This window comes from Falco punctatus (genome assembly GCF_963210335.1).
Source record: "Falco punctatus genome assembly, chromosome: 6".
In the NCBI taxonomy this organism is placed as follows: domain Eukaryota; kingdom Metazoa; phylum Chordata; class Aves; order Falconiformes; family Falconidae; genus Falco; species Falco punctatus.
The window spans coordinates 91,103,306-91,120,649 of NC_137585.1; the positions used below are offsets into that span (position 1 = coordinate 91,103,306).

A 17,344-nucleotide genomic window follows, 5' to 3' on the forward strand; every position below is an offset into this window, starting at 1 on the left:
TTAAAATGTTTTCTTTTCAAAATATTTCTTCGATTAATCAAGTAAAAAAGAAGATAACACAAAATACGCCCAATCGCTGAAGGTCAATAATGGGAGAGCAAGAACTTCCCCCCGAGAAGATCAGATAACCTAACATCAGACTTCTTTACAACAACAAAACCCCACATTGTCCAATACAAATAATTTAGTAACAGATGTCCAGTCTCAGTTTTAATAGTAATCCTACATTCAAAATATTTTTCAACCCAAGAAAAGCCCACAAAACGAATTATAAAAGCTGATGAACCCAACAGCTTCTTTAATCTTTACATGATGAAAAATAAATGTATTTTTACCAAATAAATGGGGAGAAGCCCACAGGCAGAGGAGGTTTTCCACATTCTTTCATGAAGCAAATGTTTCAAAGAAAAGAATTTAAATTGTTGATGCTTTCAAACTCCTATCTCTGAAGACTTAAAGCAGTGAGGACAGGGCAAGGAAAAAACCAATATTTTTATGTAGCGGCATAAAATTCAATTTACCAAGGCAAGCAATCATGGCAGGTGAATAAAATACCATTCACATTTTCATTACCATGCTAAAGGCAGCCAAAGTTGATTTTTGTGCCTGACGTTTTCTTGACAATTTTGTAATGCTTCAGTAAGGCAATTAATATGAGATGCAGGCTTCTGTCCATTGCTAATATTTCTCTTTAGATCCAGCAAGACACTGGTTGCATAAGGGCATTTGAAGGAAAAACGTGCTGGGATTCATTTACTCTGCACATATGAAGATAAACCGAAGGCAGTAAGACTATTCGTGAGCCAAAGGCGCAGGAGGGATGACCACTGTGCATTTAGCAGCACAAAACCTCTCTTCTTTCTTTTAGATAATGACATTTTCTGTTCAAAACTAGGCATGAACCCAAACTTTCAAATGCAAAAAAGGAAAACAAAAATAATATTTTTTCCCAACTAACTGAAGCCAGTTAACTGAAGTCGTTGTACCTAGCAATTCATACCAGTTCATTTGTACGTGTGGCCACATACTTAGTTCTGTTTTCCTGTCGTCAGGTAGTTAATTTTGGCAGTTTCTCTCATAAACGCCAACTCCTGAATGTAGTGTGTGCTCGAGAGCAGCAGTGGCTACATAACCTGGTGTAACATAGACATACGCCACCCTAGTGGACCTCCACTCAGGTGAGTATGGCTCTCTACTTGTTTTCTCAAATAAATAAAAATGGAAATTCTCTTACGTGTAAATTTGGGGAATGTTCCCTCTCATATGTATAGCAGATATTTGTATTTTCCTAATCAGTTTAATCATTTAAATGGTTACTGTTACAGCACCTTATGCATTCATCATTCGTTGTATTGCACAGCAGAGCTATTTCCTAGGCTGCTACGGGATGGGGAACCAACAGATGTTGGCTGCTTTCTGATAAGTTACTCTATTATTTTACCTTTTATCAGTATTGAAGATAAGGACAACCTCTGCCCATCTAGGATAGCCTTCTGTAGGCATCTGGTACAGTGCACCCTACTAAATACCTCAGGACGGTGCAGTGTTGCACACACTTGGTGAATTCACATAATTGTGGAATTCGATCTCTTTTGGAAGCCATTGCTTTTAGTTATCAAGAAAACACTGGCATATTGAAATTCCTCCCAAATGGAACATTTTTGAACATGAAGGCATTTTTAACTAGACAGTAGAAAGGAGAACCAGACCAGAAGCAGGGCAGTGAGGTCATCAGAGAGCTGCTTTTCCCCCAGAAGGCCTTTAAATGATTAAATACATCAGCAGCTGAAAATTATTCCACATCAGAAGCGTCATTGTCAGAAAGATGGTAATTACTTCCCTTCACCCGAATATACTCGATATACCTCCCTTCATCAGAATCTGACATACCACATGTACATAGCCTGTTTTCAAACAAAGATTCAATTTCCTCTAGTTTTTTCCCTTTAGTCTCAGGAAGGCAGCCGTAGATGAAAACCAGTCCCAAGGCAGCAAACCCTGCATAGAGGAAGAAGGCTCCTGCAATGTAGAACAATATGCACAGTCGGTTACAGAAGTTCCCATCCCTTCTCTGCTCCAAAGCAGAGGGAGCAGCACAAACAGCCGGCTGCAGATACCAGCCGAGTGTGTAAAAGCAAAGGCTGGAGCAGCATGGCTAAAACAATGAGCTGCAGGGCTGTGGGTGCAGGAGAAGGCCACTTTATTGCATCATTCCACAACAGAGTAAATTAACAAAAGCAATTTCATTTCACACGGAAAATAATACACATCCTTTCTGGGCAAGTCATTCTGCTGTTAAAATAAACAGTGATTAAATGATTGCATACACACACACACAAAATAAATAAAAGCAGATATGAAAGGCAAAAGCTTTCTTAGTTTATCTTAACAGCAAAAGGCATACTAAAACAACCCCCCAAAATGAGAAACTTTTGGAAAAAAGAAATAGTCAGGATTAAAATCATGCTTGTGACTCTTACACCTAATTATTATTTAAAAGTCCTCTGCAGAGACAATTAGCAGTGCGAAAAGCTCATTTCCCCTGTGACCCATCATATATAGGGGAGCAGAAAAGGTACCAAAGGGCCAAGAAGCAATTACCTGCCATGTGTTTCTAGACTGATGACTCAAAGGAATGACAAGTGGAGCTGAAAGCCTCTGTACTACTAATGATGTGAAGATTGCATCAAGTCCCTAGCAGCTTAATGCAATTTAAATGATTTGTACTCGAGTGGCTAAGCAGTAATCTGACAAACTCTCCGCAGACTCCAGCAGACAGGGCTTAACAGTTGGGAGTGGGGCAGTAGCATCTTACACAGCTATTTCTGCAAGGACCATCTGATACTTGCCTTGGATGCCACCATAAACTGGAAAAATGCAAATGCCGTCTACTTAAGTGGGATTCAGCCTATTTCACTCAGTCAAAGGTGATTTTTTTCCAGCTTTCCTGACTTAATCAAGTGTCTAGGTTCTCAGTTAAGGACAGAAAGAAATGTTTCTTATGAAAGCTGGACCAAACTATGATCCGGGCACATTATATCAGGTCTCTAGTCTCACTAAACCATGGTGGGCTGAGAACACTGCATTCACAGTTGACATTTCATAGCAAAACCAACTGAGTGACCCAATATCAGCAGAAAATCTATGTGCCAATGTAGTACTGCACACATGGATGCATACTGTTTCTTACCGTAGTATGTCAGATATTCAGCCGTATGCAGAAATGTCAGTGACACGAGCACATTGAAAACCCAGTTGACTCCAGAGGAACATGCGTTTCCTGTACTTCTTGCCCAAAGTGGGTAAATTTCAGAATTGACGGTCCAGGGCATAGGACCCATGCCTAAGAATTAGGAAAAAAGATCAATCTCAGTTTAATAGCTGGACTCAAAAGTAAATTTAACATGTAGTCTCACTATCTGACATTTTACCTTTATAGTTTTTTAATTTATATGCAAAAACTAATGTTTGCTTACCAGGTGCAAAGAAAACCAAGTATAAAATAAGGCCCAGAAGTGCTGTCCAAGAGTATGGAGTGGGGCAGAAATTGTATGCCCAAAACAGATCGTCTTTTTTGAATACTGTTTCATTTGAACACCTGAAAAATAACAAAAACCTTCACATTAAAGAATATTCAGGGAAATGGGTGACATCTCAATATCACCATGGCATGTAATGTCTCATGACAAGCTACCAGATGTACAATGAATACGAAAAAGAATCACCTCTGTTAATTTATCAAGATCTTTGAAATTATGTCCTACACTCAGAAACGTGCTTTTTCCTAAGCCCAGTCTTAGGAAGAGTAACCAGCAGAACATTCCTGAATTTAAACGCTTGCCTTGTACCTACAAATCTCCTCCAAATGTCCAGTCTTTACCTCGCAAGTGGTCATACCAAAGCCAATGAGATGGCCATTCACATGAATATCACACAGTGCAAAAAGAGCCGCAGCAGCGGGACTTTGAGGTGAGGATGCTTTATGCAAGGATTTAAGGTCAAATGGAACTTAGACCTTACATCATTGATGAACTAATTATATGCTGTACATATTGCGTGTAATCAGTAATGCCTATGGAGTATGCCACGGTCAAGCGGATTTATAAGGAAAAGAGGCGTATACTTTCTTTTCTTCACAGTGAAATAATTTAGAAGAAGGTAGCATTTCTAATTAGACAGTAAAAATAAGAACCAGACCAGAGGTAAACCATGCCCGAGCTACTGAAAGAAGAAGTGTCTCTATTCCAAGGACCATGTGGAAATTACATATTTTGATGAATAGTATAAAATCAGGTACTTCCATCTGACTGACAATATAACATATTTTAAAGGAATACTGGCAACTGTATCTTTTTGTTATGATTTTTCAGTTTAAACTAGCACTGGTTTAAAGGGGCAACAAGTCATAACTGCAACTAGAGAAAGTTTTCTGCTGCAACCACGTCAATGGCTATGTAGAGTAGAACCACCAGGTACTCCTGGGAGAGACGACCTAAGCAGACACCACCCTTTCATATCCTAACAATGGTATTTACTTGAAGAGAAGAAACCACAGGGCGCTGATCATCTGTCTGCGTTACTATTTCCAGACCAGCTGAACGCTCACATGAAGGATACGACCCTCCTGTGCCTGTACTCAGCACTGGTGAGGCTGCACCTCGAACGCTGTGCTTGGGTTTGGGCCCCTTACTACAAGACATGGAGGTGCTGGAGAGTGGCCAGAGATGGGCAACAGAGCTGGTGAAGGGTCTGGGGCACAAGTCTTATGAAGGGCAGCTGAGGGAGCTGGGGGTGTTTAGCCTGGAGAAGAGGATTGATTCAGGGGGAACCTCACTGCTCTCTGCAGCTCCCTGACAGGGGCTGTAGGCAGGTGGGGGTCGGTCTCCTCTCCCAGAAAACTAGAGACAGGACAAGAGGAAATGGCCTCAAGCTGTGCCACAGGAGGTTTAGATTGGATAACAGGAAGAATTTCTTTATGGAAAGGGTGGTCAAGCATTGGAACATGCTGCCCAGGGAGGTGATGGAATCACCATCCCCGCAGGTGTTTTAAAAATGCATAGATGCAGTGCTTGGCAACATGGTTTAGCGGTGGACTTGGCAGTCCTGGGTTAGCAGTGGGACTTGATCTCAAAGGTCTTTTCCAACATAAGTGGTTCTACGATTCTCTTGATGGTTGGAAAACCAGAATGAAGATGCCTTCAACAGTTGATAGGTGGGCAACAAGTGACGAGATGGTGGAGCAATGCACACTGAAACGTTTAAAAGGACCCACCACCACTGCAGCTGACTTTCAGAAGCAAATTCCAACAAAACACTTCTCCTCTAAGTTTTCTGTTAAGGAATGACAAACCAGCCCCAGGTGGAACAGAAATGTGCTAAGCACCAATGGCCAACCCACCCCCCTCCTGGGGCAGGAATCTTCCTTAAGTTGGCATGGATGTACCAACAGGACAACATTTAAAGGAGGATATGGCCATAAAGCCCCAAACCCAGTTTCAGGACAGCTGGAAATCCAAAGTTGAAATACATTTAAAAGACAGAAGTTAACCCAACAAATGCTGGAAAAACGCCTGTCTGAAAACCTCAGCCAAATCCCAATGCTTCCTTAATGGCAGCAAGCTGTAAGATTTGCAGTTCCACCTTGCACTTGAGCAGCACCAGACCAAGTGGAGCCAGCGCTCCCTGGAGAAACGCCGAGCCCTTGATGTGCTGCTGGCAAAACAGCCAGTGCCAGCGTACAGCCTTCCACCCTGCCGCAGCCCTGCCTTGCCGAGCTCACCCAGAAAGCCCATCTCATCCAGTGGATACAGATCCACTTTCAGTCTTGAGGTGAAAAACACATATAAAACAAGACAACTGCACAGCCCTCTCAAAGATATGTCCCTCATGCCTGGATACAAAAGACTCATGGCCTCAGCTGCTGCCTGGACCACGGGAGAGCCAGCCACCTAAGACACTAGCAGCTTCCACAAGAGAGATTTTTCACCTTTTTCTGAGCCAAAAGCACTGCTGCCATCCTTGCCACTTGCTTCTAAGCATCATCCCAGGTTCCTCCTTCTGTCACTTTGCTCTTTGATGGCTCAACTCAGCATCTCTTTCTATGTTAGGAGTTGAGACATGGATCTTTACCCGTTGCTTCACCCTGATGCTTCCCTACCACGCTACGTGCTCTTCGCTGCATGCGGGTTAACTCAGGTTTGAGCTGTGTCCCAGGTGAAAAAAAAAAAAAAAAGAAAAGAAAAAGATAACTGAACTGTGCTGGAGAACCATCCATATGTTTAAACTGAAAGCTCCTTACATGTGAAAGAAATGGCATTTGAAAGACTAATTACTGAACACCTGGTGATCCCATTGCCATCTCCTGCTCAGCCCCCCCCCCCCCCCCCCCCCCCCCCGAAATTCTGTTGCAAGAAAGCAGATTCAGTGCATAAAACCAGGAAAAATATCACTCGAGACTAGATTTAACAGAAACCTTGCAGTAATAAACTGTGCCCTACTTATCCTTCAGCAGTAATCCTGCATGGTACACAGGGTAAAAGCAAAGATGTCTGCATTTGCTGGCATCTAGCAGCACTGGGTATGTTCAAAAATAACACTCCTTTCAAGGCTGAAGATTTGTTCAAGCTCTGTTACTGTGCTAATTCTACTGCTGTACTAGTATTCTACAAAGTGTATTATTTTGCTGAAGAATATATTAATAATTACTGTATAATGTACTATCAGATAAAATTCTGAATTTTTTCCTGCATGAAGGGAGATCTATGATGGGAAGTGGACAAGTATCTACCCATCACTTCACAAGCTGAAATGCACAGAGGAAAATGCCCTGTAAGCAGCTTACAAGTGAAACGATGCAGCTGGGTACCAGTGCAAGGAGTTTGTTAATAACAATATGCTGGGTTAGGGTCGTATCAGTATAAATAGTGAAGACACATCACATCATTTCCTCTGAAATTACTGCCCAGGTGAAAAAAAGATAGTGCTACATGAAAATCTTTCCTATTAATTTCTTTTGTTATATATTTTCCACAGATAATTTAAGATGCACATCTGTTCTAATTAGTGAAAACCTGGGCTTCCAATGACTGATGTGAACAATTCGACTGACTGAAAATAAATCAGAACAGCAGTAGATTTCTAAATTAGAGGCATTATATGCTTGGTTTCATCATCACAGGATCCATCCTTTACCAGATAAGGTCTGTATTTCAGAAGATCTAAAGCTTTGCTCCCCACATCCTTAAACTGCGCTCACATGGAACATAATAGAAGGTAAGAGATGAAGAGCTGGTGTGGGTGGTCTAAAATGTTACTGATATATAACAAGAGGAAAGAGGATAAGACCAATTTAAATTTTCCTAATACTTGAGCCTCAAGCACAGCACTGAAAAGCACAGATAGGGAAATGGCTAGGCAGAACATAGCATAGGCAAGTGAGCACAGCACTGAGCACAGCACAAGTCAGAAACCAAGCTGATTTTCCTCTCAAATTTCCATTAATCTTTGCTTTGCTGTAGACCGAGGGCTGTGTATCCCTAAAGATATGGCTTTTGTGGGAATTAAATGTTTCACTCTGAACAGTTCATACATTTTCAATATGAAAGCTTCTGACTTCTCATTGTCTTTTAAGCCCTTCAGAAGCATCTTAAATGGATTTAGATCAAAAGGCTCAGAAGGTCAAAATTTAAATCAAATCAGGCTAAGGAAACAAATTACTTTAAAGAAAATCACTAATGTGATCATTCATCTCCTTAAAATGCTTGTTAGAACAGGAATATTTCAAAATTACACATTCTGCTCTGACATAAACTTTAACATCAGGTGCTGATGGTACAGAAAGATTTTAGACCTAATTCACAGTTTCACTAATTCCCCATTACTTTGTTCTAACAATAGTAAAACTACTCAAGGACTGCTCTTACGCCACACTTCTGTGTCTGGATTATCAAGATGCTGATAATCTACAATTTACCAACTTAGTCTCTGGTGTAACACAAATATATTGGATTTTGAAAAATCTCCTTTAAAGAGATTTTTAAAGTTTCCTGTGTAGAGTCCTGACTTTTGTATCATGCCAATCCAAGTAAACAATATAAATTAATGCCAAGCTTATTGGCTCATCTTTTCACCTGAAGCCTGGTCATGGGAAGAGGCCCAAACAGACATAATGTAGAGTAGCTGCTGTTTGGATTGAGAAAGGTTTTTTGTGGAAGATGCTTGGGAACAACTAAGATTGTTTATCCACAGGCAATTACTCATCCTGTGGAAGAATCTGGACCCTGACATTTGGGTTCATTCTCCCAACTTCAAGCTCCTCTGTTTCTGCTAAGGATATTTAGTTGTCTGACCAGACCCCTAACTATCTTTAAATTACTCAAAGGACAGACAAAGTACCAGATTAACTGTGTAGTAATTTAGTGGTAGTCAGACATGTAACTAAGGAGAACTCTGGAAACCACCTCTACCTTGTCTGTCAAGTGGCCTCTCTAATCCACCTATACACAATCAAATTAGTTGCATTAGCACAACCCATAGAAACCAGTGAAACCATAAAGTATAGTTTCACTATGAATCAGTATATACTGATCCAAAGAAAAATCTATTCCTTTCAGTGCTTAATTTTTATATATACACATGATAAGATGCTATCTGAAGTATTAAGCAAAGCATAACTCTTTCCTGAAGGCAAACAGATTAATTTAAACTCGACCAACGTGTGAATCAATACTTCCTAAGCCTTCTCACAGTTCCCTAGCTACGGGCTTCTGTACCTCAGAGAAGATGCACTGTAGCTCCACGCCCCTCTGGAGAAGTTTGCATCTACTGCTCTGACCTTAGAGTTTACATGCAGAAATAACTCATCCATTAAACCAGATGTTGCTGAAAATATGCAGATGAAGCTTCTTGCAACAGATGATGGCAATTAAAAAAACAGAAAAGAACAAACAGATGCAGCCTTCAAAAAACGTACCCATAAAATTTCATGGTATTCAGCTAGACATTGCTTAACCTTCATTACATAAAAATACCAGCAGTGTTTTGGGACAGTCATTGAAGCTTTTTGCTTTAACTGACAAAGAGTTTTTAAAATATCAGCGTGCACTTCAAAAACTTGGCAAAATAGTTTAGTTCACAGCAAAAAAGCAAACTGCACATCAGCAGATTGCTGACGCATTCGCACATGACTGAAAATCAGTCCTTATCATGCTGAGGCCCCCTGCTTTAGGACCTACGCGTTATACCTATATACTGTGGGTGATTTCCTGCACAAAGAACAGCCACCAGGACACTTTAATGAGTGACAGCTATAGTAATTGCTGCTGTCCAAAATAATTCCAAAAAATCTTAAACTAAAGAGGCAAAACCAGTTCCTTTCTCCATGCAACGCTTTCCATGCCAAGTAAGTTCAGTAGCAGCTACTAAGAACAGTAACAACAGGAAAATGATTCTCCTCAAATCAAATGACAGACGTTTCATACCCTGCATCTGGGAAACTGAAAGCACATATTCAAAGATATATTAATAAAACCCAAAACCCCAGAAGCTTGGTTGCTTTGCCCATTACAGAGTCAAAGAGTTTAGAGGTGCCTTCTTTATTGCATGCTGTAGGTTCTAACAAGGTTTTTATGTTTAAATCAGCATTTCTTACAGATCTGCTTGGAGACAGCATATAACATGTATAGAAATAACTGTCAGTTACTCACACTGAGCATCTTTTCCCTTACTGGCTGTAAGACCTTCTGATCCCTCTTTTATCTTCATTCTTAAAAAAGAAACAGAGATTCTACAGACTGCTAAAATCTCCTAAAATCAATCACAAGGAATATTTCACTACAGCTTATACCCACTATTAAACTAAAAAATTACTTAATATTTCATTTAAAAAAGTAGAAGCCCCTACTGAAATGATTACTTCATAGAAATATCTGTCTCTAACACATAACTGCCTTCCATCACGCTTGGACAGCTGCGCTCTTTGCTGGGTCAGAAACTGGCTGGCCGGCCGGGCCCGGCGGGTGGTGCTGAGCGGAGTCACATCCCGCTGGCGGCCGGTCACAGGGGGTGTCCCCAGGGCTCCGTGCTGGGGCCAGCCCTGTTTCATGCCTTTATCAATGACCTGGGCGAGGGCACCGAGCGCACCCTCGGCCAGTTTGCAGGTGACACCGAGCTGGGGGCAGTGCTGATCTGCTGGGGGGCAGGAGGCTCTGCAGAGGGGGCTGGGCAGGCCGGGCCGATGGGCCGAGGCCACTTGTAGGAGGTTCAACAGGGCTCAGCGCCGGGTCCTGCCCCTGGGTCACACCAGCCCCACGCAGCGCGACAGGCTGGGGCAGGGGGCTGGGAACTGCCTGGGGGGAAAGGGCCTGGGGGGGCTGGGTGACAGCCCTGGGCAGGAGCCAGCAGGGTGCCCGGGGGGCAGGGCGGCCAACGGCATCCTGGCTTGTGTCAGGGACAGTGTGGCCAGCAGGACCAGGGCGGTGATCGTCCCCCTGCACTGGGCACTGGTGAGGCCGCACCTCGAACACGGGGTTCAGTTTTGGGCCCCTCAGTGCAAGACAGACACTGAGGCGCTGCAGCGTGTCCAGAGAAGGGCAACGGAGCTGGTGAAGGGTCTGGGGCACAAGCCCTGTGAGGAGCAGCTGAGGGAGCTGGGGTGGTTCAGCCTGGAGAGGAGGTGGCTCAGGGGGGACCTCACTGCTCCCTGCAACTCCCTGACAGGGGCTGTAGGCAGGGGGGGTCGGTCTCTTCTCCCAGATAACAAGTGATAGGACAAGAAGAAATGACCTCAAGTTCTACCAGGGGAGGTTTAGATTGGATATTAGGAAATATTTTTTCACTGAAAGGGTGGTCAAGCATTGGAACGGGCTGCCCGGGGAGGTGGTTGAGTCACCTTCCCCGCAGGTATTCAACAGTCCTGCAGACGTGGTGCCTGGGACATGGCTCAGTGGGGGACTTGGCAGGGTTAGGTTTACAGTTGGACTCAATGATTTTAAAGGCCTTTTCCCACCTAAATGGTTCTATGATAATCAGTCATGTCAGAAGACACACCTGCATGAGACTTGTTATGCTGTTCCAATTTACCTCTGTTCCCAGCCACCTGGTCACAGGTTTTACATTATTTATTTAGCTAAAAATCTTTGGAGTTTGAATTCAAACACTTGCATTTTCCCAAACTGAGAAGCTTCAGTTTTGCATCTGCATCTGAATCTGCTCAATAAATAAGTGCTGGAGCTGTTATTCAATCTGAATAGACTGAGCAACAGACTACCAAAGGACTGAAAACAGGAGCAATTTTTACCCATGACAAATAGTTCTCCAGTATTAATCACATCAAAGTGGTTCTTGAACGGTTGCTGTTCTGGACATTGCAGTATGTTTGTAACCACATATTAGTGGATTCTGAAGGGTGGGCAACATAGCTGCTTCGTCTCTTGGCAAAGGAAGAAGCTCAGCTGTCTGACTGCCAGTCATGGCATCGGTTCGCTGTGGGTCTGAGCAAGCCGCTTCTGTGTGATTAGGTAAGTCTGATCTCCCAATGAAAGATGTTCAGGTTTGGATCTGCTTCTGGATCGAAGGTTCTCCTTCATATTGCTGTATCCTACTCCCATCCTCTCAAAGTTCCACCTGCTACTCCATTCGATTTTTATCTTATACTGGTGCCTTCCCAGTCCTGCTGGCTACCTCCAGCCCGCTGGCTACAGTTTCCCCACTCTGCTGTCACGCCACAAGTGTTTCAAGCTTCATTTTTCATCACGTCTACTAGGAGGGGAGAGAAACAAATCTCTGCTACTACCACGACACTGTCAGACAAGCGTCTCTCATCACCTTTCATGCTCTCCTTAGCATGAGAAATGGACTCAAACCAGGAAAAGGCAGAATAACGTTTGTATCTAGTGCTAAAGCCCAACCATCTGAGATTTCACAACAGCTGACAGCACCAGTTAGCCACACATGTACACCAGTCCCAGCTACAGCACACTTAAGAACTGGGAGCAGAAATAAGAAAATACCTGTTTTTTTGTTATAGAAGAACATACAACTAATCACACTACACGTAGACTGACTTATTTTTCTTTCCAAGCTTTTCCCTACTCTTCTAAAGTATCAGATGATAATAAAAGTGTCAGGAAACACCTGACATCTCTGTGCTCTACAGAGAGCCCTATCCTAGTGCTAATTCTGATCCTGACTGAGTACACTTGGTTTAACCCAGTACAAACTAAAATTAACTAGTAATAATTAAATTAGACGATTTTATAATCATGACCAAATTATAAATTATTCAAATATTATATTAATAATGCATAAACTTGTGAGCAGTCATACAACTATGAAAAAAAAATCATCTGTTCACTTAAGTAGAAGTCATACTTACAGAATTTTAATGGGCAGAATTCAAATTAAAACCTGATCAAAATGCAAAATCTTAATTAGTTTTGAGCATAGGCATCTTAGCGGAATATCACTGTCATTCACGCATTTCTACATATCATCATTTTAACTACTTTAATCACTAGACAACAGGTCACAGTTTCAAAGTAATGTATTTTGTGTTTCTTTTTAACATTGGACATTTTCAGATACAAATTTAGCTGTTCATCTGAGGGAAAAAGAGAAGGAATATGGCTTATTTATTTCATTTTTTTTGTAAAAAACCTTGAAACGGCCCAAATTTTCAACAAAGAAATGAAACGAGACAAAAGGATCATATATTTTTGAGTTTGTTTCTTTGTTCAAAAAGTTCTTTTAGCACTGTTTTCTGAAAAAAGATAATTTGAAATATTTATTTATATATAAAGAAAAAAGCATCCTATAAAAATAATTTACATAAACCCCTCAAATATCTAAATATATTACTGCACAAACTGAGTGTACAGAGGTCCAGTCTATATCCATTTATGTCCAAGACTATACTCAACAAACAGCTGGCAGAAGACAGCTTGGTTAATACCTGGCTAAGGGGTTCACAGGTTGAAATCATAGCTGTAAAAATTAGATGCAGTATGCTCCAGTTAAGAAGCCATGACAAAAATAATTTTATTATATATACCCAGAAGACTACTTCAAGGTTTGAAACTGTACAATTCAGTGACACTGACAGTAGTTAGTGGTAATTCTAAGTTGGAGAATCAAATACTAATGCATACGATAAAAAAACAAGGGTACAATCCGGTAATTATTTCAGGATAGATTCTTCATAAAACTGAGTAAATACTTTAAAGACAGTTTTTTGGTAAAGATGGAGATTATTAATATATATTCCGAAGAGCTTTTTCTCAATTTAAATTATGACTCACTTATTAGCTTCAGAAGTTAATATTCAGTTGTAGAAAACTTTTCTCTGAAATATCAGCAAAAGCTTCACCGGAACTAGACATTATATGAGGTTAAAGTTACAGCAAGGTAATGTTAAAGGAGGAGCAAAGCCCACACCTGCTACGTGTTTTCATGAGAAGACACAAGAATATATTTTTGCAACTTTAAAGATGATTCTGTGCATTTACAAGCTACAAAGAATATGAAAAAGCAGCAATGAAAGAGTGCACCATTTCCGGTGAGGCTCAGAAGGCAACAGCAGGCGATGTAAGATTTCTGCCTTTTTTTCCCTTTCCAAGGATGTATTCCAATGGTTTACAGACAACTTACATCTGCGTACTTTAAAGACCAAGACCTTCAGTAATTTCTCCTGCTTTTTCATTTATAGAATACAAACCCTGGTCTAAAAAAAAAGAAAAACAAACAAACAAAAAAACAACCAAACCCCCCCCCAACCAAAACAACAGCCACACAAGTGTTTCAGAAGCACTAAACTATCTGAAAGTCCTTACTGAAATCTTCTTATTATGCAAATAAACCCTGGGTTCATCCCTTTCATTGACAGGCACACCCTGTTGCTGAAGTCTGTGCCTGTACAAGAGGTTGTGCCTGCTGGTCCACTGAAATTCCAACTCTCAACACAAAACTTTGTTCATATCCTTGCACAATTTTACTAACCCTAAATCTTTTACCTCTTTTGTTCCTCTTTTATCTTGCAGCTTCCAAACTACTGATGTGCATGAGAATTCCAGCCACTTTATAAACACAGTGGTGGGCTCCAACAGAGTGCCATCAGCAAGTCATGAAGCCTCCCAGATTCCAGTGCCGTATCCAAAAAAGTCTAAGCCAATCCTCACAAAAAAGCAAGATCCAGTAAGAGGCAGAGAAATAGTTCGGTCCTAATTCTCATACTGAACAATTGCAATTGGCTAAATCCTGTAGTTTTCACTAATTCTTACTTTCAAGTATGATTGACTCTCAGAGAACTTTACTGAGGTGCAGATCAGCAAAGAACGTTTAGAAATTTGGGTAAATATGATGAAGGTGACACTGCCCAACATTTTGAAGCCTTTGTCATGGTCAACAGATAATTTAGTACTACAGTAGTATCAAGAAATATAAGCAAAACACTGCATTCTGCCAGACAGGGTGGAAAAAATGCCATGTGGTAGAGGGTACAACCCACTGCTGTAACACCTAAAGCATCATGCATTTGCGTGCAGGTCTGGACGGAGATGTGACGGGTGTGATGGGGCTGTGGTTCAATGACATAAGTTGTTTGCACAACAGCTGGTGGAACAAGAGAATTACGGCTACCACCGCCTTGGCCGCTACTGCACATTTTCCCTTCAATCCTGTTCACAGCAATCACAAATTGAAAAGAAACATCTTGTGCCGCAGCATGGGCACAGGCACACGGCAAGCCCTCACAAGAAGTGGCATCTAGGAATATTTAATTGGTTGTGAAAGAGATGTCATTTCACAAATTTTAAACAACACAAGCACAAAGCTATCTCCACATGACAGCCAGCAAAAAGGTGGCGCAGAGGCATTCTGGAAACAGAATGAGCCATTATTTCCCTCCCAGCAGCCATCAGGGTTGAGAAAGACTCGTGGACTCCTTATGACACTAGACTGTGCATTAAAGTTTGTTTAGTGTTTTTTCTGTGGTTATACAGAAATAGTTCACTTTTGGAACAAACAGCTCCGGCAGCGAGCGTGCAGACACACCCGTGCCTTCATCCAGTCGTTGCTGCTGAAAGGAGGGAGTGATCATGAATGATTTGGCCATTTCTTCTGACAGACATACCTTTGGGGCATCTCAGTCACAAGCTTAACTGGACTGTGGCTACCAGTCACCTGGGGGGCTCCCGGAGCTAACCTGTGCCACAGAATGCTTTCCACCAAAACCCAGACAGGTTTGGTCACACTCCTCTACTCACAGGTGCCTGCAGGCAGGCAGGCTTCATTCTGTTAGAGCTCTTTCAGGACAAAAATGCTTATAAATGTAGGACTCGAATATATTTTGTTAAAAACAGACTGGCATTTAGCATCTGTGACAGACTAGCATATTAAATATTTCAGTTGTGTGCAAACCCCTCTGTGTAGCTCAGCGCTCCTGGTCTTTCCCTGGACTGGAGTGGTTCTGCCGCTCCTGGCATTTCCGTGTGGAAGTTCTGGGTCATCCTTGCTCTAACATGTTTGAGAGCTTATGGATGGAGCACCAGGCTCCAACCAAATTACTGAAAGAACTGGGGTAATCGAATTGGGGAATTTCTAGCTTCTGTTTCCAGATTCAAAAGCATTTAGTCATTCTGATTTTATCTCCTTGCAGCACCAATACTTAATAATTAAATTACTGAAACAAACTGTTCTGAAGATTATGATGTCAAACACAGCATTTTAGAATTTTCTGCAAGTTTACTATAAAATAAATCTCTACCTAATGTTTCATCTCATTTGTTTTTTCACCTGATTTTACATTTCACCTGCTTAATAATCAGCATTTCTAAAGTTCTTTTGGTTACAACACAAACACCAACAAGCTGCCTATTCACTGTAGAAGAACCAATTCTCCCAGGAGAATCTTCCCTGTAGTATATGAAGACAGATTGTCCCAAGGAATGCTGGTAGAAAGGGCTGAGTGCAAGGCTCAATAATAACAATTCTCAATACTTTAAGATTAATTAAAGTATTATTAACAGAACAACATGCAAAAATTGCTGGCATGACGTAACAAAGTCTATTCTACAAAACACAGGCAAAGGACAGCTGCGAACAAAGAACAGCATCTTTTATCCATCGGTCAAGGAACTACAAGATAGCTTAAGGTCAACATTTTAGACATCTGAAGTTGAGTAAAACAAACTCTATCCAGTTTTCTTATTCTTACTTGCACTTACAAGCAACTGTTACTGGTGCCTGTCCTGTACACCATGTGTCAGCAGTATTAGCAAAGGAATGTCATCAGCGTCTCAAAAGCATCACTTGAGTTACAACTGACAAAAGTAATTCTAAGCCTATGGTCGAAAAAGACCAAAACCAAAAAAAGCAAGGTGGTGTAACTCAGTATGAAGGTAACTTAACAGAAATATTCACTGGAAGTTCAACTTCCAAATGAAATTGGTTCTATTTCAATGTTACAATCTCATTTTTCTGAACGCTTCCAAACACTCCAGAAAACAATAAAAAAAAAACAGAGAAAAATTTATTGCTTTTAATTATCCCAAAGTTTAAGATGTACAAAGTATTGAAAAAAATATACTTTCACGTTGAAACCTGGTATATGAAGTTAGTAGATAACAGCGAGATTTTATAGTTCAATTTAGAAAGACCAAGCAAATTTAGAAAGACCAAGCAAATCCCACCCAAACCGCAAACTCAAAACACAGCTGGGACACACTGACACAACTATAACAAGTGACCAGATGTTGCACTGACTGGTGAGCACTGCTGATTCAATTCATCACCCAGATAACTTCCTTGGCAAGTTCCAGACAGGCTGCCTGCCCTGCCAGCGGAGTGCCCGGCGAGCAGCCCGGGTCACGCTGCAGGCATGCTGCTGAGATTCTAAAGCTACTGCACTTGCTGCTTACACCACGCAGCAGTCCCTGCGCCTTGGAGTCTGCCACACCGCCACCCTGCAGAAATGATTTTCCACAGAGCTGCTGAAACCTTAAAATCAGAATCAACCACATATTTCAATGGGAAGCGAAGAGAGAAAAAAAATATTTATCCTTCTGACATTTCCACTGAAATCAAAAGGAAAGTGCGTGCGGGTAAAAATAATTTTCTGAATTTGCTTTTTTTGTTGACCCTGAAACAAAAATTGTAAGGACAAGTAAGATCAATGTTACATGTATTAACACACATTTTTTAGCACTTCCCTGCTCTATTTAATTTCTAGTTATTGACATACGTATAAAGTTTATATTGTAATAGGTCTAACAATAACCTTTTGGCAAACTTAACCTTCCATCTGAAGTACTGAACCGTTACATTCAATTTCTGTAGCAGCAGTTTAGATATT

The 17,344-nt window shown here is 41.3% G+C and overlaps 1 protein-coding gene across 1 annotated transcript in view; it reads right to left on the bottom strand.

Moving 5' to 3' along the window:
* Positions 1–268: 268 nt before the first annotated feature.
* Positions 269–17,344, bottom strand: part of SLC2A13 (solute carrier family 2 member 13) — a 164,743-nt gene continuing 147,667 nt past the window's right edge. Inside the window, exons 8-10 of the mRNA XM_080391754.1 lie at positions 3,477–3,598; positions 3,191–3,343; positions 269–2,019 (exon numbers count right to left, since the gene is read on the bottom strand). Coding sequence (XP_080247880.1) covers positions 1,793–2,019; positions 3,191–3,343; positions 3,477–3,598 — 502 coding nt within the window. The 3' untranslated portion in view covers positions 269–1,792. The remainder of the gene's footprint in view (positions 2,020–3,190; positions 3,344–3,476; positions 3,599–17,344) is intronic.